At 31.5% G+C, this 22,590-nt stretch overlaps 3 protein-coding genes across 4 annotated transcripts; 2 read left to right on the forward strand and 1 right to left on the reverse strand.

Moving 5' to 3' along the window:
• Positions 1–970: 970 nt before the first annotated feature.
• On the forward strand, positions 971–3,454 carry LOC111312462 (double-stranded RNA-binding protein 1-like). 2 transcript variants are annotated; one of them, XM_022912732.2, is made up of 3 exons: positions 971–1,172; positions 1,789–2,051; positions 2,324–3,454. In XM_022912732.2, the coding sequence occupies exons 1-3, from the start codon at positions 1,148–1,150 to the stop codon at positions 3,173–3,175; spliced, it is 1,140 nt and encodes a 379-aa protein (XP_022768467.1). In that variant the 5' UTR covers positions 971–1,147; the 3' UTR covers positions 3,176–3,454. The 2 variants fall into 2 exon arrangements, with proteins under 2 accessions (XP_022768467.1, XP_089622360.1); XM_089766234.1 differs by lacking the exon at positions 971–1,172 and having other exon boundaries at positions 1,470–2,051.
• Positions 3,455–5,232: 1,778 nt separating this feature from the next.
• On the forward strand, positions 5,233–9,039 carry LOC111312464 (geranylgeranyl transferase type-2 subunit alpha 1-like). The gene is made up of 8 exons (XM_022912734.2): positions 5,233–5,375; positions 5,491–5,653; positions 5,872–6,032; positions 6,139–6,243; positions 6,615–7,406; positions 7,507–7,687; positions 7,931–8,117; positions 8,473–9,039. Exons 1-8 carry the CDS (start codon positions 5,260–5,262, stop codon positions 8,859–8,861), a joined length of 2,094 nt encoding a protein of 697 aa, XP_022768469.1. The 5' UTR covers positions 5,233–5,259; the 3' UTR covers positions 8,862–9,039.
• A 95-nt stretch (positions 9,040–9,134) lies between these two features.
• On the reverse strand, positions 9,135–10,009 carry LOC111311317 (uncharacterized). Its single transcript, XM_022910691.2, has 2 exons — positions 9,714–10,009; positions 9,135–9,591 (listed from the first exon to the last, which is right to left on the reverse strand). The coding sequence occupies exons 1-2, from the start codon at positions 9,862–9,864 to the stop codon at positions 9,389–9,391; spliced, it is 354 nt and encodes a 117-aa protein (XP_022766426.1). The 5' UTR covers positions 9,865–10,009; the 3' UTR covers positions 9,135–9,388.
• Between the last annotated feature and the right edge of the window lie 12,581 nt (positions 10,010–22,590).

Below are 22,590 nucleotides of genomic sequence, written 5' to 3' on the forward strand. Positions count from 1 at the left end.
ATGATCTTAATAAATAATTACTGATAAAATTTAAACTTAAAATTTTTTCGTCAAGAAAGAACTTAATCGATTAAATTAATTATTTGTTGATATTATTTTTTAAAATTAATTATATTTATCAATTAAATTTAATAATTATAGTATTAATGAATATTAATTCATACGTGAGAAATTTTTTTAAAATTTTATAAATAAGATTAAAAAAATAAAAATTAATGTAGTATTTTTTTATAAATATATTATAAGAAGCATATATCATCCTTAAATTTCATAATTTATTAAGTAGTTTTTTAATATTAATTTTGTAAGTTTTAGAGGTTTTTTCATTCTTTCCATGTTTCCTTCTACTTATATTAGGAAATCATTATTATAATTGCAAGCAGTGAGAAGGATCGCTATATTAATTTGAATTAAAAAAAGTAGCGTGAATTTTTGTATTATTTTATTCAAATCAATCAAATTAATAAATTTTTTTAAAATTTCAAATACAAAAAAAATTATAATTATTATCAAATATTACATTTATATAATCAATTAAATAATTAATTATTACACTACGATAAAATTGTAATTATTGAATAATAATTAATAACTTATAATATAATTAAATAATCAAACCAAAAGAATAAAATTTAAATATAAAAATTTAAAATTCTAAAATATTTTTCTTGTCATTAAATCAAAGTCTATCGAACAAATACTATGAAAGTTTGAACCTTTGGGACTCCAAATCATAACGTGGAATATATATGAAATACGAAGAAAATAAAAATGGATTTCCAATATACGTATTTTCTTCTTTTGTTTTTCCCTATACAAAAATGTCATGGATTTGGCTTATAGCCAACCCTCTTGAGTTGACCCAGAGCATCTAGATATACATATACAGGCTATAGGATTAAATCCACGAGGACGGCCCAAACCATCTCTTGCAGGCCTTGATATCACACCTTCATTAACTCCCGTGCACGCGAGTTTCCCCGAATTCTGAACAGAAACCCTTTCCATTTCAGTACCCTGCTCCTGCTAGGAAAGTTTCACCGTATCTTCGTCTCATTTTCTCACCCAAATTCATTTTATTTCGTTTTATTTTCTTCAAATTTTCAATTCATCAAAAGCTCTCAAGAATCGCAGTAGCCAGTAAGCCATGCCCACCAACGAAAACTTCTCAGGTAATTTTTTTCTCAAAAAAAAAAAAATTTACTTGCAGGAAATTCCTTTATTAACGAACACTCGTTTTAATCTCTCTTCCAAATAAATATGATGAGCCATTGATTCTGAAATGGGTTTTCTTTTGATTCAAATTTCTTGTTTATCACTTGAACGAACTTGGATGATCTTCAGTTTATCATTTTGCAGATTATAAAATTTATATTTATATCTAATTTGAGTAATTATCATTTATCTATGTATGTATAATTTCGTTGGATGAGAAGGTAAATGGTAAATTGTGATTGTGAAAGTGGGTATTTTGTTGGGAAAAAAATCCAATTTATATGGTTACATATCAAGTGATTCAATTGCTATGATGAATTATGAAGCTTTTGTTCCTGTTATTTGTCCAAGTATTTTGAAAGATCATGTTCCTTGACCCTGGATGATTGTCTAGGATGCTTTTTCGAGCTCAACATTATTGGTTCGATGATGGGATTGTGTTTTTTTTATTTTTTTTCCTGGCTGATTGTTGTAGGGGATTGTTCCTTTATGATATTCATAAAATTCTTCATTCCCCATTTAAGTGGGAGTGCAACTTAGTTTTGTTGCCATTTATTCCAATATTATTACCAGGTGTTTGGAATTGCTATGTTTTCAAGAGCCGATTGCAGGAGTATGCGCAGAAAATGGGTCTTCCTACTCCCGTATTTGAGACTATAAAGGAAGGCCCTTCCCATGAACCATCATTCAGATCAACAGTGATAGTAAATGATGTTAAATATGAGTCGCTGCCCGGATTTTTTAACCGCAAGGCCGCAGAGCAGTCTGCTGCTGAAGTTGCTCTCACGGAGTTGTTAAAGGCTGGTGAAGTTAATGAAAGCATCTCTCAACCTGTTGTAAGTTTCTTTATCTCATTTTACTGTGATTAAGTTTATGGGATTCATTTTGTGGTGGCATTTTCCTTTATTGATTTCATTTCAGAACTTGAGGTTTGTTGCTTGTGATGATAAATTCTAAAACTTTATTGTTAAGTTGTTGAACCACCTTGTAGTAAATTAACTAGTGTTGTTTTGATTAGTACTTTTCCTTTAGTTTGGTGTTATGGCTTCTTCTCATTTTAGAAAAATCTTATTCATGGATGACCTTCTTGTATGGATGTCTGCTTCAGCATGAGACAGGCTTGTGCAAAAATCTACTGCAGGAGTACGCACAGAAGATGAATTATGCAATTCCAGTATATAAGTGTCAGAAGGATGAAGCACCAGGGCGATTGCCTCACTTTTCATGTAAAGTTGAGATTGGAGGCATTCGGTATATTGGAGCTGCAGCAAAAACTAAAAAAGAGGCAGAGATCAAAGCTGCCAGAACCGCTCTACTGGCTATTCAGTCAAGTACATCAGAATCATCTGATAACGCACTTGGCAACTTTCAGCTAACGGTTATTCCTTGCAGAAAGAGGGCAATGGAGACAGCTAGTAATCCTGATGAGTCTGTGAATGTTCCTAAGGCTAAGAAAACCCGATTCAAGAAGAAAATGTTGAAAACAAAACTTGCTGGGAACAACTCTGATCATTCTCAAGACAAAACTACTGGCAATTTGGTCATCGGTTCAGATGATCTGCCAAAATCAGAATGGGTTCAAACTGATTCTTTTATCGTGAGCTCAGAAACTTTAGGTACAGAAGTCATGAGGAATCTCCAGGATACAAAGATAGAGAGTGACTTGAGTGAGCAAAAAAAGCCTTCTGCAGAGGTTGCATTGGCTCCCCAGCTTGCTGATAATTCTCAAAATGGGCAGTTAATAGCTGTGAATTCTATTCATAGCAATCCTGAGGTTCCAGATGAGGAAAATAACTCCTTGTTTTATGATGATCTAACTGATTTGGTTAAATTGACTGACGGGGATGAGCTGGCTTCAATGGTTAATGATCCAACTCAGAGTCAGATGGAGGCTTCAAAAATCATGCCTGGCTTAAACCAAGCAGTGGAGAGGATCCATGCAAATGCTGGCCAAGCATAGGGCCTGGAAAAAGCAGATGCTGGCTTGATCATCTGGATTTAATTTTGCAATTAGAGAAACCATGGAGGGAACAGGGCAAATCAGGACTCCTAGTAGATTTCTTTACAGACATCTAGAGAATTTTGCACGATTAGTAGATTAGAGTTGCTGTTATCTGCTTCAATGTTTTTAATGTAAATTGGGAACTTTGGAGCGGGATCCACATGAGTACTGTTGTTATGGTTCAAATGTCTGCATTTGAACATTTTGAAGAATGAAGAGCAGCTTGAATTGTGTCTATTATCCTATATATATATATATATATATCTGTGAAGATAGTGAACCCTTTTCTGAATCTTCCATTTGGAGTGCTTGACCTCCCTTGCATGAACCAACTAATCATATGCTATTGCTATGTGCCAAGCAATATTGCTGGCGATAAAGTTATTTGTCTCCTCCAAACCCTGTATGCACCCCAGCCAAAAAGCATGTGAGCAATTAAAATGTTTTGGCAAAGGTCTATTAGAAAAGTTATTAAAGGTGTTGCAGTTGATAAACTTATTATGATTCATGTACCTTGAACATTATATTGGTTGTGACCAAAAAAAAAAATGTTTTTCTTATTTCATGAGTTCAACTCCAGTTGTGTACTTGTATTCACCAAATTTTGTTCTACCTTGATTGAGTTTCTTTTTCTCATGTAAGAGTTTGATTTGATAAATTAATCATCATTAAGACCTGATTTCAGCTCTATTATATAACAAAAGCATAAATTATAAATAATTATACCTTATTCATAAAGAAAATTTAATGAGACATTTACTTAATACATTCAAACAGGGTGAACCATATACTTTGATACATAGACCTATTGCCTTATTTTCTCGTAAAAAATCCAAATATCCATTTCAATAATAATAACATGCTTCAATCTCAAATGTAACCAAATTTTGAGTAAATTTCTTCATTGATTATTAACTTTGATCAAAATTTTATTTGAATCACTAAACTTTAATTTGTTCCAATCAAGTTATTTAATTTTAACAACTACATTAAATCTAGTCACCCAAAACAGATTTCATCCAAAAATTAATAAAAAATTTGATATGACTACCCAGTAAGTGACCACGAGTGCCATATCAACACCCTATCAGCTAGCACATCCGGTTCTTTTTTTTTTTTTTTTAATTTTGATTTGTTTTTCGAATCAATTATTGTGAGTAATTTTCTCCTCTTTGTATTTTGAAGATTTTTGGTTGATTTATTTGTAATCTTTTTTTTTTTTTAATTTTTAGATAAAATCTATTAGACTTTCTAAATTTGATATAATTAATAAAGTTTAATAATATTATTGATATAAAATTAAAGTTTAATAATTTAAATAAAAAATTTTAGTCAAAATTCAATATTGGAATTTTTGAATCTCTTAATGAGGCCTCAATTAAAATGCATCGGACCTTCGATGACGGTATAATTATTATGAAAAATTAGGCCAACAGTAAGTTTTATATCCAAACAACAGTGGTGCATTAGGATTTTTGTTGTTTGCTTACAGGAGCTAGAGGTTCCAGTTCATTCCAATCGTAACTTCTTTATTTATTTATTTTTTTCTCTTTAAGTTAACAACTTTTAACTTTTTTTTTCTAATTTTTTATTTTGATTTTTTTAATTTTTTCTCATATTTTTAGCTTTTTTTTTTAAAAGCTAAAAAATGATTGTTACTTTAATATAAAATAAAAATTATTATTATATAATAAATTAATTAATAAATAATTTTAATTTATTTGTTAATAAAACTGTTATTTAATTTTAAAATAATTTATTATTTTTGTAAATATTGAATAATTTAAAATCTTTCATTATCACCATTATTTTATGTCAAAAAATATATTTTATTATTAATATTAATTTAATTATTATAATAATTAATTTCACTTCCATTGAGCGGAATGAATCTCCCCGCTGTTCAAATGGGCTCTGAGTCCAAAACCATTTGCCGAGCCCAGGTGCCAATTTAATTAGAACCTTGACTCAACGCTTCTCCTCCTCCATAAGAAAAGAGCAGAAGACGAAACCAAGGAAACAGAGGAAAGCAAAAAAAAAAAATGCACGGTCGGCCTCGCAAAGCACCCAAACCAGAAGACGAAGCAGCTTCTGCTGCCAAAGCCCAGAAGCTACGCGCTCTCCAAACTCAATTCTTCTCCTATCACCACAATAAAATGTATCCTTTTTATTTTTATTTTTTAATAATCTTCTTTTACACTTTCTCTGATCCAACTAGTTTAATTTTTATTCTTCTTTTTTTTTCGACCTTTTGATATGAAAAAATTGGTCAGTTACACTAAAGAGGCAGTTGAACTCAGTGCTAAACTTCTTGAGATCAATCCTGAATCTTACACCGCCTGGAACTATAGGAAACTCGCTGTTGAGCACTATCTGAGTCAACCCAAGTCTAATTCTAACTCAGCCAAGTCCATTCTCGATGACGAACTCAGAGTGGTGCGCCGCTTACTTATCCCAAAGATTTGATTTTTACTACATTATTTTTAGTTTAATCAATGCGATTTTGTTCAAAATTAAAGAAAAGATCGAGTTTTGGACTTTGGATTAGTTACGATCTGAATTATATTTGAGTTTTATTAAAGCTATTTTGCTTTACTTGTTTTTTAAAATTCTGTTTCTTTCCTTAAATGTAATGATCGAATGAATTCGTGTAGGTAGAGAGTGCATTGAGGCAAAATTTTAAGTCATATGGAGCGTGGCATCATCGTAAATGGGTTTTAAGCAAGGGCCTTTCGTCGATTGATCATGAGCTAATATTGCTGGACAAGTTCCAGAAGGCTGATTCTCGTAATTTTCATGCATGGAATTATAGGAGGTAAAATTGCTTTGGCATTGGGGTTGTTATTCTTGGTGTGTGTGAAGGCGTGGACAATTCTTATTTTTGTGCCATTCATGTTGTTTTCTTTTGATTTTCTTCCCAGATTTGTTGCAGAATTGATGAACAGATCAAAACAGGATGAATTGAAGTATACTGAGGATATGATTTATACGAACTTTAGCAACTACTCAGCATGGCATAATCGCAGGTAAAACTTTTTGTAACTCTAAGGTCCAAGTATTTTTATGGTGCTTTACTTGTGTGTATAGGAAGTAAATGCTAATTTTTTAAATAAATATGTTATCTATGCTAGTTGGTTGTAGATGTTTTCCATGGTGAAGTTGCTTTATATTGAGGTGTGGTAGTAGTGACAAAAGTGTATTAAGTTCTGGCAATTCAATATAATTTCCCTTTTGGTGATGTGATATTTGTTGTCAGACTTAGGCTTTAATTGGTTTATGTGTTTTTTGTATTTATGAATCATCATCCAAAATAACATGCTGATTGTTGGTATATAATATTTCTCTTCATGCTCAATATGTCTGCTGATGATTTGTACTGTGCGAATAATTTCTGCAGTGTATTATTGTCCACTTTACTTGAGAAAAAGGCTGAAGGGTTTCTCTCCAAAGAGAGTGTCTTACCAGAGGAGTTTGAGTTTATACACCAAGCTATATTTACTGACCCTGATGATCAAAGTGGATGGTTTTATCATCTTTGGCTTCTAGACCAAACAGTTAAAGCTGACTCTTCTCTCCTTGTTTCTTCTTGGCCTGCTCATGGTTCTGATGTCCTTGTACTGGGAGATAGGTGCAATAATGGTTCTGCTTTTTCTCCATTCACAACTTTGCAATCCAATTCAGGGTCATTTCCAATTGTTCTTTATTTTAATCAATCTGTTGAGGGTGTAAGCTCATCTACAGTTACTGTTGAATCTGGATTTAATAATAGTGAAGATCTTGTTTGGAAACCACTTTCACTAAGCAACTCACAAACTGCACAAGTTTGGGTTGCACATTTAAAATTTCCAACTTCAGAGCTTCATTCTTCAGTGAAAGTTAGTGTTGGACATTCTAAGGGAATAATTTCAGCAAGTGGGTCTCAAAATAGCTATCCTTCAATATTTTCCTTTAAAGTACATGTACAGCCTATTGAAAGAGATTCCTCTCAAGGTTCAGTTTCTGAAAGTATTTTATGGAGAGGAGAAAATTTCAAGGTCTATGGAACACAATCTGAGGAATCAATTCCTATTTTCTCTTTTGATCAACTAAGTATGAGGAATGATCATGAACCAATGGCATCTAACTGGTGTGCAGAGGCTTTAGCTAAAGAGATTGAATGCTTCCGCGAATTGTTATCATTAATGGACTGGTAAACCAGGTTAACTTTATCAGTACCTTATTAAACATTTAAGAAGCAACGTTGTTAATACAACATCTCTTCTTTTTCTTTTTGTTCCTCTTTCTTGTAGTAAAATTGGAAAGCTTACACTTGCCAGATCGTTGATGGTTTATGATGCAATGTCATTTTCATGTGCTAACAAACTGGTTCATTCAGAAGAAGTTCTTGAACTGTATAGTGATTTGATGAAGTTGGATCCATCACATTACTCGTACTACAAGGATGAACGTAGCTTAGTCTTACTGCAGCAGGTCAGTACATTCTTTTCACGGTGATTTTGTCTCCAAAAGCATCACCATTTAAGCTTTTTAGTATCCAAATAGCTCAACTTAGGTATTAGAAAGTTTCTGTGCATGTTGGTCCTCTCAGTTTTTACGCATTTTTGACCCCCACTCATGATAAGATGTAGGTTTTCACTTTTGTTCTAACTTTAGTATAGATTATTAGATTTATTTGGAGGCTAACAGAAAACCTTTTATTTATCTATTTTATAGGTGACTTCTAGTAGGGAATCTTTAATGAAACACTGCTTTCAGTATAAGGACTCAGTTTCATCAACTATTTGCAAACCTATCTGTCTCCGGCTGAATCATTTATCGCTATCACGAATGGGAGCTTTTGAGAAATTACTGTGGGTCCAAATATTAGATCTCAGCCATAATGAACTACAATCAATTGAAGGTATAATATTCAAACTAATGTTTAAAATATTGTTTGTCAAATTGGAGGCTGTTTAATTAAGTTCCTTACACTTGAGCTGCCCTTAGTGTTTCTTATATATTCTTGTTTTCACACTCGACTCCACTCCACTTCATACCCTTTTATTCTTAGTCACAAAAACCATGAATTCATGCATGATGCTCCTTGTTTGGGCCTTTTTTCCCTTCATACTCGTAGTTTGCAGTGTGACCAATTATCACCTTACTAGAGTTGTATGTACTGATTAGGAGTAGAACTTTTTACTTATGTTTACAGATAATCCTTTCAACCACTTACACTTTACTGAATGCATTATTTTCATTAATTTTAATGGTAGGATTGGAAGCTATGCAGCTCCTCTCTTGCTTGAGTTTGAGAAACAATAAACTGAGAAGTTTTACTGCACTGGATCCTTTGAGAAAGCTGAAGTTATTAAGAGTATTGGATATTTCATACAACCAGATTGGTGAACATTCTATTGACACAACAAGGTACTTGTGCTCTTCTCCTTTGTCTCATTCAGTAGGAAGCGAATGGAACAACGATGAAACTGTGATCAGTGATGTTGCTCTTATTAACCATTGGGAGGCTTTTTTTATTTTTAAAGAGTTGAACTTGAAGCAATTAGATATTGTGGGGAATGCAATTGCTGATGAAAAATTTAATTCAATTCTGGTCAAGGTTATGCCTACACTTAAGCAACTGGATGGGGAACTATTAGATTAAGTTTTAATTTGTATTCTTGGTAACCTCTCTACATATCCACCTTAGTCCCCACCCATACCATATTTTGTTGTAATATGAGAACTTTATTGTAACATGAGAATTTGTTGAAGATGTTATTGTGTTAAAAGTTGTTGGTTATAAACATTGAATAAAAGTTTGACCAATTATTTTTGTCAAACTTGAACAACTGTGGAAATCCACCTAGAATTGGATATCATTATTGATTTATATTAATAATTCATGTTTGTTGCCTATCATAAGTAAACAGTTTGCCTAGCTTTGCATTCTCAGATACTTGGAATGGGCTATGCTGTCATAGTAACTTTATTTTACCCAAATTCACGTGCACATCACAATGCCAACCCAACCCTTTACCCTTGCTCCCTCTTCAGTCATCTCTCGTTTCCTTTTCTCCCCTTCGCCCCCAACCCCCCCCCCCCCCCCCCCATAAAAAAAAAAAAAAGGAGTTACGGATGCATGTGGCTGGAAATACAGCAGTGGATGATAGCCAAAGGTAAAATCAAAAGTTATTCCAGAGGGTTATCTGGCATCGATAAGATTGATCGAGTAAATGCTACACAAAATGACAGAGACATGGTCGAAGGTGCAGGAAACAATGCTGGCAAATATCTAAACTGTAGGCACCTTGAAATGAAGAAATGGAGAAAACTGACTGTTAAAGTGACAAAGGTATCCTGAATGCTTCTGCTTACATTACTGCATAGTTCATCTGCAAAATTCCAATTACAAAATGTTAGTCAAATCTAATATACCATGGAAAACAAATGACATTATCTCTATTCAGGCAGAATCAAGTTGATTTAGTTTTAGGACTAAGAATATTAAACTCACCAAATTGTTGTCCGCAGTAGCTTCCTGTCTCTTCCTCCACATTCTTCTGCAGCCCCTGAAAGCATGAGCGAGCTAAGACGCCAAGAATCAGCCCGAGCAGGGCAACAAAAATTATAGCTTTTTTCATGTTATTATACAACTTTGACGCCATTCTAATTTGGAATTTCTTCCCTCCTTTTTTCAATCTTATCTTGGATTGACGTTCTGGCCTTTTCCGAAACAACTGAATTGAAATGAATGGGAAACGCTTCTGCCTTAACAATGATCTCACATTCCTCTTATCTACACATGATCAAAGCCTTCATCTATTATTAACAAACACTATTCAATTAAAATTTGGTAGTAAGAAGGAAGGTTCGTTGGTCAATATTGATAGGGTCAAGATGCATAATAATCTTTATTCTTCTCAGCTAACTTGTTCAGAAAATGGGGACTGGCTTTATTAAAAATAAAACTGTAATTTCTTATATATCGTTAAATTATGTTAGTTTATAAGATAAGAAAATGGAGAAATATGGTTGATTCGAATCTCGCCAAGCACAAAGTCAACCTGTATCTGCATAATCGTAAACCTCTTTTCTTGGACTCCAAACTATTCATTTTTAACATGCTTGCAAATTTTGATTGTTTCGTATTAACAAAGTCTCATTTACAATTTTTATTATAATTTTATAATTATTTAATCACATTAAATAATTATATAAGGATCTATCATTTACAATATAGATTTTATATAAAATTTTGATAGACGTTATATAATTTTAAATTATAATTAATTAATTATATTATATTATAATAATTATAAGTGATGTGTTTTCATCCTCCAAAGATTTTGTTGATTATTTTCAAAATCAAAATAAATATTTTTTCTTAATTAAAAAAGAAAAGAAAAGTTGCTTACTTGAAATTTCGATATAAGTTCAATGATCGAGAGGTTTGGTTACTTTTCAATCTTCAGTAATAACTCACGGTTTTTTTTTTGTTCATTGTTGAATTATAAAGATAGAAATCCAGACCTGAAAACTTTCTTCGAACTGGCCATAATAAGAAAAATCTATGCAAGAGAGAGGATCATCCCCAAGAATTATAAACACTTTTCTAAAGGTCGATCAAGTTTAAAATACTAATCTTACCGACAATATGTATATTAAATTTAGGCCTTAGCTTTGCCCAAAAATGAAAATACATTTAGGCTTTGAAAATTATAGTGTATCTTGCTTTTACATTTATTTTTGTCGAAAAAAAAATTAAGAGAATGAGAGGTTATTTCATCTCTAAAATTAAAAATAAATCATTAATCTAAAAGAAGATTTATAAATCTTTTAAGTTTTTTTAAATTTATAAATTATTTATCATTAAAAATTCATAAAATTTCAATCTTGAATATTTCACGCCTCAATATTTTACATTCAAACTCTAAATCCGCTTGCGCTAATCCCTATTTATCCTGCTTTTTAACATTTGGCCCAACTTCTTTTTCCTCTCAATACTGTCTTCAGCTGATGAACAGTCTTTCACATTTCGGATCAAATAACATAGCATTTCAACATTGGGTAAGTGCTAGTGAATATCTATGTTATAACTTTTTAAGTATGTTTGGCTTTGTTTACAGCTTAAGTATAATAATAATTGGGTTGCTGTCAACTTAAATTTTTAGGATAATTGATCACTCAATTTGACATGACATTTAAACTCTTGACCCTTTTCTGGTCTATTTCCGATTCGTATGTTATATGGAAAGAGTATAAGAAGGCCGTTTAGCAAAGATTGTTCATAAATTCATGGCCAGAAGCTAGGAAAACAAGTAACTTCAATCTCATTCTTAGGTGATTTCAACAAAAACAGAAAGGGCTAAAAATCCACTTAAATCTCATAATTGATTTTCAATTGACATAGCATTTTTCTTTGCCTACAACTTGGAACCAGAAAAAGCATCATTAATGGATTGATAGGCTTTGCTGCTACAGAAATTTTTTCTCTCAAAGTTGAAGATTATGGACCTAACATCACCAATTCACCGTGACTTTAGGTGTCCGCTTTCTCTTATTTAGGAATGTAAATAATATATTAGTACTTATAAATTATTCAGATTCGATTCGAATAAAACTTGAATTCGATTCGATTATTATCGAGCCGAGCTCGAGTTCGAGTACAATTCATTGATCAAGCCGAATTCAAACATTCTTATATTTAGTTCGAATAGCTCGCGAGCCTAATTGAACTTTTATATTTAAATATATTTTTATTATTTTAATTAATAAAATATCTTAAACTCGAGCTCGAATATAAATAATCAAGCTTTTATCAACTATAAGAATTGAATTTATTTTTATATGTTAATCAAGTCTAATCGAACGAATTAAAACTAAAAAAATGAAACTCGATCGAATTCGAACCGAATATCAAACTTTAAATTTTGAATCAAGTTCGAATTCACACTTAATACTGTATCGACTCAAACTCGATTGATTACACCTCAACTCCTACCTTTTTTCTCTAAGTTTTCCAGATAAAGTTGCGCGCAGTGGATTATAATGAATCTGTTTAAAATGTATTATAATTTACAGACGTTTGTCGGGCATCGATGAGATTGATCGAGTAAATGCTACCTAAAATAACAGAGACATTGTAGAACGTGCAACAAGCAGGGCTGGCAAATATCCGAACTGTAAGCACTTGGAAATGAAGAAATGGAGAAATTTGACTGCCAATGTAACAAAGTCATCCTGAATACTTCTTTTCATAGCACCAGCGAGTTTACCTGAAAAATTTTATTAACATTGGAAATCAGAAAAAAGGGAATTTATATTGGAAAACAGTTTATCAGTATCAATAATATTCAAAATGGAACTCACCAAATTGTTGTCCACAGTAGCTTTGATTCTTCTGAATCTCGTCCACGTTATTTTCCAACCCTTGAAAATATGTGCCAGCAATGACACCAACAAGCAGTCCAAGCAGGGCATGTAAAATTAGAGCCTTGTTCATGTTGTTCTCCAACTTTGATGCCATTCTATAATCTGAAACCTTTTCCCTACTTTTCACTTTTTTCTTTTTTTCAAGCAATACTCTACACTCGATAACAATGAAAAGGATAAGTGTCATGGACTAAGTTTTTTTTTCAATGAAGCAATAAATCGTGCGATACTTGAATAGATGTTTCCACACAAGTTAACCAAGGATACTTTAATATCTGAATAAGCAACTAACAAGCCACAAGTTAATCTCAAACATACATAATGATATATCGAGCTAAAATAAGAGCACACTAAGGCGATCCCCAGTGTTCTCATATAAAAAGAAATATTTTATTAATATTGATAATAGTACAATGAGTCTTTCCACCATCGTGGGGGCTAGATGGGCAGCCTTAGATGGATGATCTAGCATATACCTTAACCAGTGAGATAGCACAACAATATGTCGATTGATCACCCCTTTTAAAGAGCAAATGAGATTTTATAACTATGCTACCAAAAACCATTACAATGTTTGAAATGATGACATTTTTTCGTAGCACATGAGATCTACCTTCTCCATTGGCATCTTTATCCGGTTATGAACCTACACATGGGTGACTCATGACAACCTATGCCCGGTCATGACTTTATACAACGTTGGTTCATGACATCTTTCCTCATCTATCCTATTGATGCCCTCGTCAACTTGTTAGCTTGAAATTCTTCGATCTTTCGTTTAAAAGCTCAAAGGTCATGATCTCTTTCCTAACTGGTTTCTTTTGGTCTTAAGCCTTTCCACTTCACTAAGTATTCATGAACTATTCTTTGAGATATCTTAGATACCCTGTCAACTAAAATCTCTTCAACTTGACATTTTGATGATGACCCTGGTTGACTCCCCACGGCTTGCATCTATGGGATCTACATGGAAATGCTTTAAGTTGCTAACATGGAACACTGGATGCACCTTCATCTATTTTGGTGGGTCAATTTTGTGAGAGGCATTCCCCATTTTGGAAAGGATTTTCACTGAACCTTTATATTTATGCACCAATTTATGATCTTGTTTTCTTAGGAACTTGGTTTGTTCAGACACTAGTCTGACAAGAACAAGATCACCAACTATGAATTACTATACCCTACGACCCTTATCTGCCCATTTTTTCATGTGCTTCGATGCCTTTTCTAAGTATGCTTGTGCAATTTCTATATTTTGTCTCCATTATTTGTTAAGGTTGAAGGCTTGCGGATTCTTTCCTCCATACAACTCTAAGAAAGTATGTGGTAGTCTTGGTAATTATCTAGTGACCATTTCAAATGAACTCTTATTTGTGAAAGAACACTTGTTGGAATTAAAACAAAGCTGAGCTACATCCAACAATGAAGGCTAATTTTTTTGATTAGCTTGAACAAAGTGTCTTAAGTACTCCTCTAACAACCCATTGAATCATTTGGTTTGATCATCGATTTGCGGGTGATAGCTTGAAGAGATGTTGAGTTGAGATCCCAAGATATTGAAAAGTTCCTTCAAGAATAACCCAGTGAATTTTGGATCCGTATCATTGAAAATGTTTTGAGGAAGATCCCAAAATTTGATTACATGTTTAAACATTAGTCGAGTTGTATCTTCAGCAGTGCAATACTTTTGTGTGGGAATGAATGTGACATACTTCGAAAAACGATCAATCACCACCATAACAAACCTAAGACCGCCAACTTTAGGAAGGTCCGATATGAAGTCAAAGGAGATACTTTTCCAAAGTCTTGGGGGCACAGGTAGTGGTTCAAACATACTTATCAATTTCTTTTTTCAACTTTATCTTGCTGACAAACAAGGCAAGTCATCATATAGTCCATCACATTTTGTCGCATATGAGGCCAATAATAGCCTTGTTTCAGTAGGGCCAAAGTGCGTTGCCAACCAGGGTGCCCCGCCTATGGTGTGTCATGGTATTCCCTCATTAGCATCTATTTTAGATCTCCTATTTTTGGCACAAACAACTGAGAGCCCTTTGTTAACAAGACCTCATTTTTTTACCAAAAGTACTTGGACTTCTTTTCTTCTACTAGCTTCAGAATGGTACTAGCCTGTGAGTTTTTTCTTAAATTATCTTCAATTAGCTTGCAGACGTCTGTTGTGACTTTACTAGCCGCCATTAGGGCAATTTTCCTAAGAGTAACCAACTTTACTCGTATACTCAATGCATCTGCCACTTGATTGGTTCTTTTAGTTGTGTGCTTAAAACAAAATTCAAATTCGACTAAAAATTCTTACCATCTAGCTTGCTTAGTTGTGAGCCTCGATTGGGTGAGAAAATGACTAATTGTATTGTCCATCTTCACAATGAAGTGTGAACCTAACAAATAATGCCATAATGCTTTCAGACAATGAATTATTATCGGTAGTTTTTTTTTTTCTTAAATCATATATCTCTTTTCGATTTTACTCAACTTTTGACTTTTAAATGCTATCGGGTGCCATTCTTGTAAAAATACTCACTTAATAGCAAAGTTAGATGCATCTATTTGAACTTCAAAGGGCTTTTTAATGTCAGAAAGAGCCAAGACATGGTCCTTTATCATAACTTCCTTTAATCCCTCAAAAGTCTATTGACATTTACTTGTCCAATACCATTTCTGCTCTTTTTTTAGTAGCTAGGTGAGGGCCATGATTCTATGAGAGTACCTTTTCATAAATCTCTTATAATAATTGGCCAATCTAAAATAAGTGGAGTTCACTGACATTTTTTGGTGTTGCCCACTCTTTGATATAACTTTTTTCATGTCCATTCGAATATAGCCTTGTTCAACAATGTGGTTTAAGAAGTGAATTTATGTTTGAATAAATGCATATTTTTCCTTTTTAACATACAACTGGTGGTCTTGTAATTTTTGAAACACAAGACGTAAGTGTTCTTGGTGCTTTTCTAACATAGAACTATAGACCATTATGTCATCTAAATAAATGACCACGAACTTGTCAAGATACTTATGGAACACCTGATTCATCAAGGTACAAAATGTGGTAGTGGCATTAATCAATCTAAAAGGTATAACAAAAAATTCAAATGCACCATACCGCATTACGTAAGTGCTTTCTGGCACATCTCATTCAATAACTCTAACATAATGATAGTCAGATCTCAAGTCCAATTTGAAGAAGTACTTGGACTGGCTCAATTAATCAAATAAGTTCATAATAAAGGGAATATGGTATTTTTTTTCACGATGACTTTGTTCATGGCCTTATAGTCCACACATAACTATAAACTCTCATCATACTTTTTCTGAAATAGCACGAGTGCCTTGAATGGTGCTTTCAATGGTCTAATGAACTCGACTTATAAAAGCTCATCTAATTGTTTTCTCAATTTAGCCAAATCTGATGCAACTATGTGATATGAGACTCTAGTTGGTGGTTTGACTCATGAGAGAAGCTCAATTTCATGATCCATCGATCTTTAAAAAGGTGAGACCTTAACCCTACAGATATCAATTCCAATTCAATCCTTTCTTTGTAAATCGACATAGCCACATAGGAGGGCTTCTTTCTCTTTACCCATTTCTTAAATTATAATGCTGAAATAATTTTTTTTTCACTTTTAAAAAAGATTGTGGTTGGCATAACATACGAGCGTTCCCCCAAGAATAATAGACAATTAGCAATAGAGATTGGGATCGTTTAAGCTAACATCATGAAGTTTAATCCTAAGATAATATCAAAGTCATCCATGAGGGAAACTGTGAAGTCTACCTTTTTTTTCTATGGCCTCAACTTAGTTATCACACTCTTGAAGCTTTCATTTATCGCAAAGGCTAGTGAATTAATCGCTTTCATTTGCCCACAATACTTGTTAACCTTGAAACTACACCTTTTTACTTTCTCTGATGTGATGAAGGTATCAGTTGCACTCGTATTTACCATGACTTTTGTGGTCTTCCCATTGAGTACAAAATCCACATGATTAAACTTCTTTTAAGTTTTTTCTTTATCATGTTTAATTGGGTATGAAAGGTATTAAAGAACCGTATTGAGTTTATATTGGCTAGCTCTTTTTCAACTTCTTCAACTTTTTCAGGCATTTTTATAGACTTTTGAGATAATGCCCTCAAAGCATAAACGACACTTTTATGTGGGCATTCAGCCACCCGATATAGTCTCTGGCATAAGAAGTAAGCTAGTGGTTGCTTCAATTTAAAATTTAATGCATTGTTTGCCTTGGGTTGGGTGTTGCCTTGATGGGAAGACCTTCTATCTGATCCCCCTCTGAAGGGTCGATCCACTATAGCCATCTTTCTTTCATTCTCAAAGTTTGAGTTATTACCACCTGATGAAAGATGTTTCTTTTTTAAGAAGTCATCATTATAATCATGAAGACGTTCAACAACAGCCATAGATGTGGCCACATCTTGCATCTTCTGTCTTTGTAATTCTATCTTAGCCTAAAGTTTGAGGCCCTCAAGAAAATAAAACATCTTATCCTTTTTGGATATATCTTTAATGTCCAACATCAAGGTAAAATAACTCTTTACAAACTCTCGCACCATTCCCGTTTGCACCAATGCTCGAAACTTTCTTTGGGTTATATACTCCACATTTTCAGGGAAGAACTAGTTTTTCAATTCTTGCTTAAGATTTACCCAAATTTTAATAGGGCATTCATCATTTACAAATTTTGAATACTACTATAGCTTGGCATCCTCAGAGAGATACATTGACACCATTGCAATCTTATCTTCCTTTGATTTTGTGTGTACAGCTCGAAAGTATAATTTTATGTCAAACAAAAAGTTTTCAAGCTTTTTTGCATCTTTTGCCCTCTCATAACATCGAGGCTCTGGCATCTTGGCCCTTTTCCCATTTTTCATCGAGCTAGAACTTGACTTGGCCACAACAACTTATAGAACACTTACTTGGGCTCGAAGCTCCTCAAACTCTTTCTAAAAAACTTTCAAGGCATCTCTAGTCTCTTTACCCAAATTATATAAAGTATCAGACAACTTCTGTTGAGATGTCTTAATCTTTTTTAGTTGATTATGAGTTACCACATGAGCTTTAAAGGTAGCTACCGTGGCCTCAAGCTCTTCAATCCTCTATTGATCACTAAATCCATCACTCGTAACCATTTTATCAATTCTTTAGCACTTCTCAACCATGCTCCAATACCACGTATCACGGATTAAACTTTCTTTTAATAAAGTAATAGACCATGCAGCACTTGAATGAATGTTTTCACACAAGTCAGCCAAGGATACTTCGATATCTGAATAGGCAATCAACAAGTCACAAGTTAATATCAAGCATACACAACGATATATCATGACAAAATTGGAGCACACCAAGGTGACCTCCGATGTTTTCATATAAAAAATATTTTATTAATATCAAGAATAGTACAATAAATCTTCCCACCATCTTCAAGATTAGAGAAGCGACTTTGATGGGTGGTCTAGCACATACCTTAGCCAATGAGATAGCTTAACAATACACAGACTGCTCATCCCCTTTAAGAGCAAATGAGATTTTATAGTTATACTATCAAGAACTATTACAATGTTTGAAATAGGGATATTTTTTTCTAGCACATGAGATCTACCTTTCCCCTTGGCACTTTTACATGAACATGGCCCTATACATGGGTGGCTCATGACAATGTATGTGCAGTCTTAACCCTATACAAGGTTGACTCATAACAATAAGATCTTGCTTTTCCAAGGATCTCATAGTCTTCTTATATATTGTTAGAAATAATAACTTAAATTTTATAAGAGATTTATTTGAGATTAGCTAGATATTATTTAATGAATAAAAAAAAACTTATAAAAAAAATTCTAAGAGAAAATGGATTCTTGATAAGTAAGTTTGTATGTTTATAAATATGTGAAGTCTCTATAAGGTTAGGTATAAAAAAAGATAAAAAAAAGTTGTAGGGTTCTATGAGATAAACATCTATAGGACTATTAGAGATTTACATCTTGTGGATGTAAATGTTTAAATGTTTATGAGTGGATTAAAAGAGACTAAGAAAGTTCACATAAGTATGGTGCATGAGTGCACATGGAAATGTATTTATTTGGGTTGAAAATATTCAATAGGATTAGAAGAGATTGAGAAAACCTATGGGTATTGATTATTGAGTGTTGATTGATATGAATTATATGTTTGTAATTTTTTACAATTAGTGAATCTTTTTTTCATCTATAAATGTAGGTCTGTTTGACTGAACCATGCCAAATTGTTATCTTTTGTGTGATTGATTGTTCGATTTCGTTTCTGCTATTAGAAAAAATAAATAAGAAAAGAGGAATAATAGAAAAAAAATTTGGCTTTGAGGTAAGAAAAATACTTTTTTAAATGCAATTATACCTTTAAGATACAACAAAGCCTTAAACTCTCTAATTAAAAGTAGTGAAAATGGTTATATTAAAAGATTTATTTATAATGAATGAACAGATAAAAACTTTTATTCAGATGGTTATGACATTCTATATAATCATGACCTTTATGAATAATAATCTATTTATATTCAAATAGTTATGACCATTTGTTATATGATAATTATTTTTATTCAAACATAATTATTTAAAATATAAATAAAATTAATACAAAAATTAATTTATTTATCAATAATTAAATCTTTCTATCAAATGTAGAATGCACCACATTCTAAACTACCAATAATCTCCCATTAATTTAGAATGTTGGTGCTTAATTTTTACCTTTCACACAAATAAATATTATGAATACAAGAATGTATCTCTCGATTTAAACCTTCAATTAACATATATATCTTAAAATTCTAACGAAATTGATGGTATTCACATATTAAACCTCAACTCCTAGTGTTAGAATTAAAAATATAACACACATAATACTTATTTATTCTTCTATCAGAGGTTTATAATCGTTTTTAGCACTATTATGGCCATATGCTTATCTATTCATAAACATTTACAAGAGATACTCCAATTCTTCTTGTTTAAGTGTCACAGCTTCTATGTTTATATAGATAGACTTTTCATTATGTCTCTATTACTTTAGATATTTAAAACTTCATTAAGAGTATAAAAACTCATCCTCCCCGCGTAATAGATCACACTAGTTTCTAAAATTTGAATGGATTTTACTAGTATTTAACAGACAAATAACAATAACTTGTTTTTACCCATTAAGCTTTGTAATTAGAGGTTACTAGTTCAAAGTTAGGTTATCATTATTGGTGTCTAATAGTAAGGGTTTAATCCATTCTACTTGTAGTACTACTAACTAAATATTTTGAAATTCAATTTTCTTTTATGATAATTACCCCCACTTGATATTGAATTTCTAATATAATCACTTCAGGCTAAATGTCTAAACTTTTCATTTTGTATATCATTTATATGCTTCAGACATTGTTGCCTTATTCTTATCATTTTAAAAAATAGTTGGTTTTGGTTGGAGCCATAACTCTATATTTATTAATTTCAACCATTCTATTTCCATACTTTTATATATTTTTAATACAATTATACTTCTAGTACAATTGGATAAACTCAATGAATAAACTAAACGATTTTAGTCCTTTTAAGATTTTTAAGAATCTTTTTATGACTTTACTATAATAAGTATTTAAACTTATTAGCTTGTATAATTTGCTCACAAAATTAAACTAAAATCTTACAACATTATAGTGGTACTAAAATCTTACAATAGTATAGTGGTAATTTTTATTTCTTTTGATTCTTATCACCCCCACCATGTACAGGTATGCATTCTTTTATTAAAGAATATCTCATTCAATTATCAAGATATCATATATATTTAATTAAGTTGCTATTTCATTTATTTTTTTACTATTTGGTGTTTTTTTTTAAAGTAAGAGGCCTTTAAAGCCATCATTAATGAAAGATAATTAGCTGATATCTTAATATTTTAATAAAAGTTTCAAAACTTTTATATTTAAACTCAATATAAGAGTTTACATCAATAAATAGATTTCTAATATAATCATGCTTCTATAGTCTTCTTTTAAGACTTTTATGTGAATTCATAAATATTTATATGAATCTATTTCATCATGGATATTATTAATAATTTTTTATTATCATGAACAGAGCCATTTTGATCACCCAAATGGATCGAATAGAATTCTTTTTGCTATTATAAAAGTTTTCAAATTCATAAAATCTTTGAATCATTCATGGTTTTCAAAGTAAATATATATAAAACCATTGATGATAAATCACTTGTACAATCCATGAATTAGTCTATATACATAAAAAAACCATGGCTTTCAAAGTAAATATACTTTGAAATTTTTTACTATATAAAACCATTGATGATAAATCATTTGTACAGTCCATGAATTAGACTATATACATAAAAAAATTACCACAATGTGATCAAAATTGTGGCATCAATTTTGACTTATGATTATTCTAAGCCAACCATAATAATCCACATCATACGTATAAATTATATAGATTTAATTATTAAAATTATCTTATTTATAATGATAACTTTTAGTGAAAACCAATTGTCTTAAATCTTATCATAAGTTTTCATTACTTATAGTAATTGCCTTATGGCCAATTCCAAGTTCATGATTATTGAAACCTCGAAACTTAATTTCAAAATTTTATGAGAACGTATTTCTCCACCATTGTGTAGCCTATATATCTCTATTATTTATCATTTTTTATTGGTCAAAATATTTTTGGATATATAATAAATTCAAACTTTCTCATAGGACCAATATGCCTATATACAATAAAAGTCTATAATATATTTAACTCCAATTTCAAATACTTTCACAATCATTTTGTGACCAATATGTTCATATCTAGATCGCCATATCAATGCAAGTCATGAAACATGAATCCAAATGATCATTTTCATAAAATAGTATAAATAAAATTATAATATGAGTTTTACTCATATTTCATGAAAAAATTCATGATGAGTTTGCATTGGTTAAATTATTGATTGGCTAACTCTAAGGCTTATAGCTTTCACAAACCAATATTATTATCTAAGCCCATATATTAATATGGTATATAACCAACCGCATCCTTGCCATTGTCATGAAATTATTGAAAACCTTGAAAACTTGTTCACTTTTCAGTTTAACAGCCTACAAAAGGCCAATTTTTAGGTATAAGAAGCAAAAATACTTTTATTGTCTTTAACCAATAATGTGTTAATTGGATGATGGCATTCTATCTCCATAATCCATATCTTTCTTATATGTATAAGAAAAAAAATTCCATCCCATTTAGTTTATTTTTGTAATATATGGCAAATTATACCAATGTTCTCCATGCTATTACAAAATGGAATTAAACACATGCATGTATTAGTGCCTTTAGAACATTGAATTGGCATTTTTTTTCTAATTTATAAACATGCCTAATTAGACATTGATGAGCATCCTTCAAAATGCTAGTAACTGACAAATGCTTCAATATATTTTTTTAATGGCATGCATTTTCATTTAATCAATATCCCATATGTAAAAAGCAATAATGCTTTTTTGTAACTATTGATTAACTCTTTGACGATTTTTTATGATTTTCACTTTGTGATTGTTCATAATAAAATTTTATTTTGTAAAATCACTTCTAGTGTAATACACCCAGCAAACAAAATACATGTCATACTACCAATGTTTCTGATAATAATCATTATTTGGTTTATTATCCACCAATTAATCTATGAAATATCATATCTTAATAATAATTATTCACGTATATCAATTTAATTTTAATTGATTTTCATGGAAATTGAACACTAGTAAAAATTTGAACCAATAATAAATTTTAAATATATATATTAACATTTGATTTATAAATGATCAACAATGATAGAATTATACAAATAGCTTGACTCAACTTATTATCTCAATTTTGGTGTCATGATTTAATAATAAAACTAA

Source organism: Durio zibethinus, chromosome 1, assembly GCF_047325235.1.
Source record: "Durio zibethinus cultivar Kanyao isolate XHJ-2024 chromosome 1, ASM4732523v1, whole genome shotgun sequence".
In the NCBI taxonomy this organism is placed as follows: domain Eukaryota; kingdom Viridiplantae; phylum Streptophyta; class Magnoliopsida; order Malvales; family Malvaceae; genus Durio; species Durio zibethinus.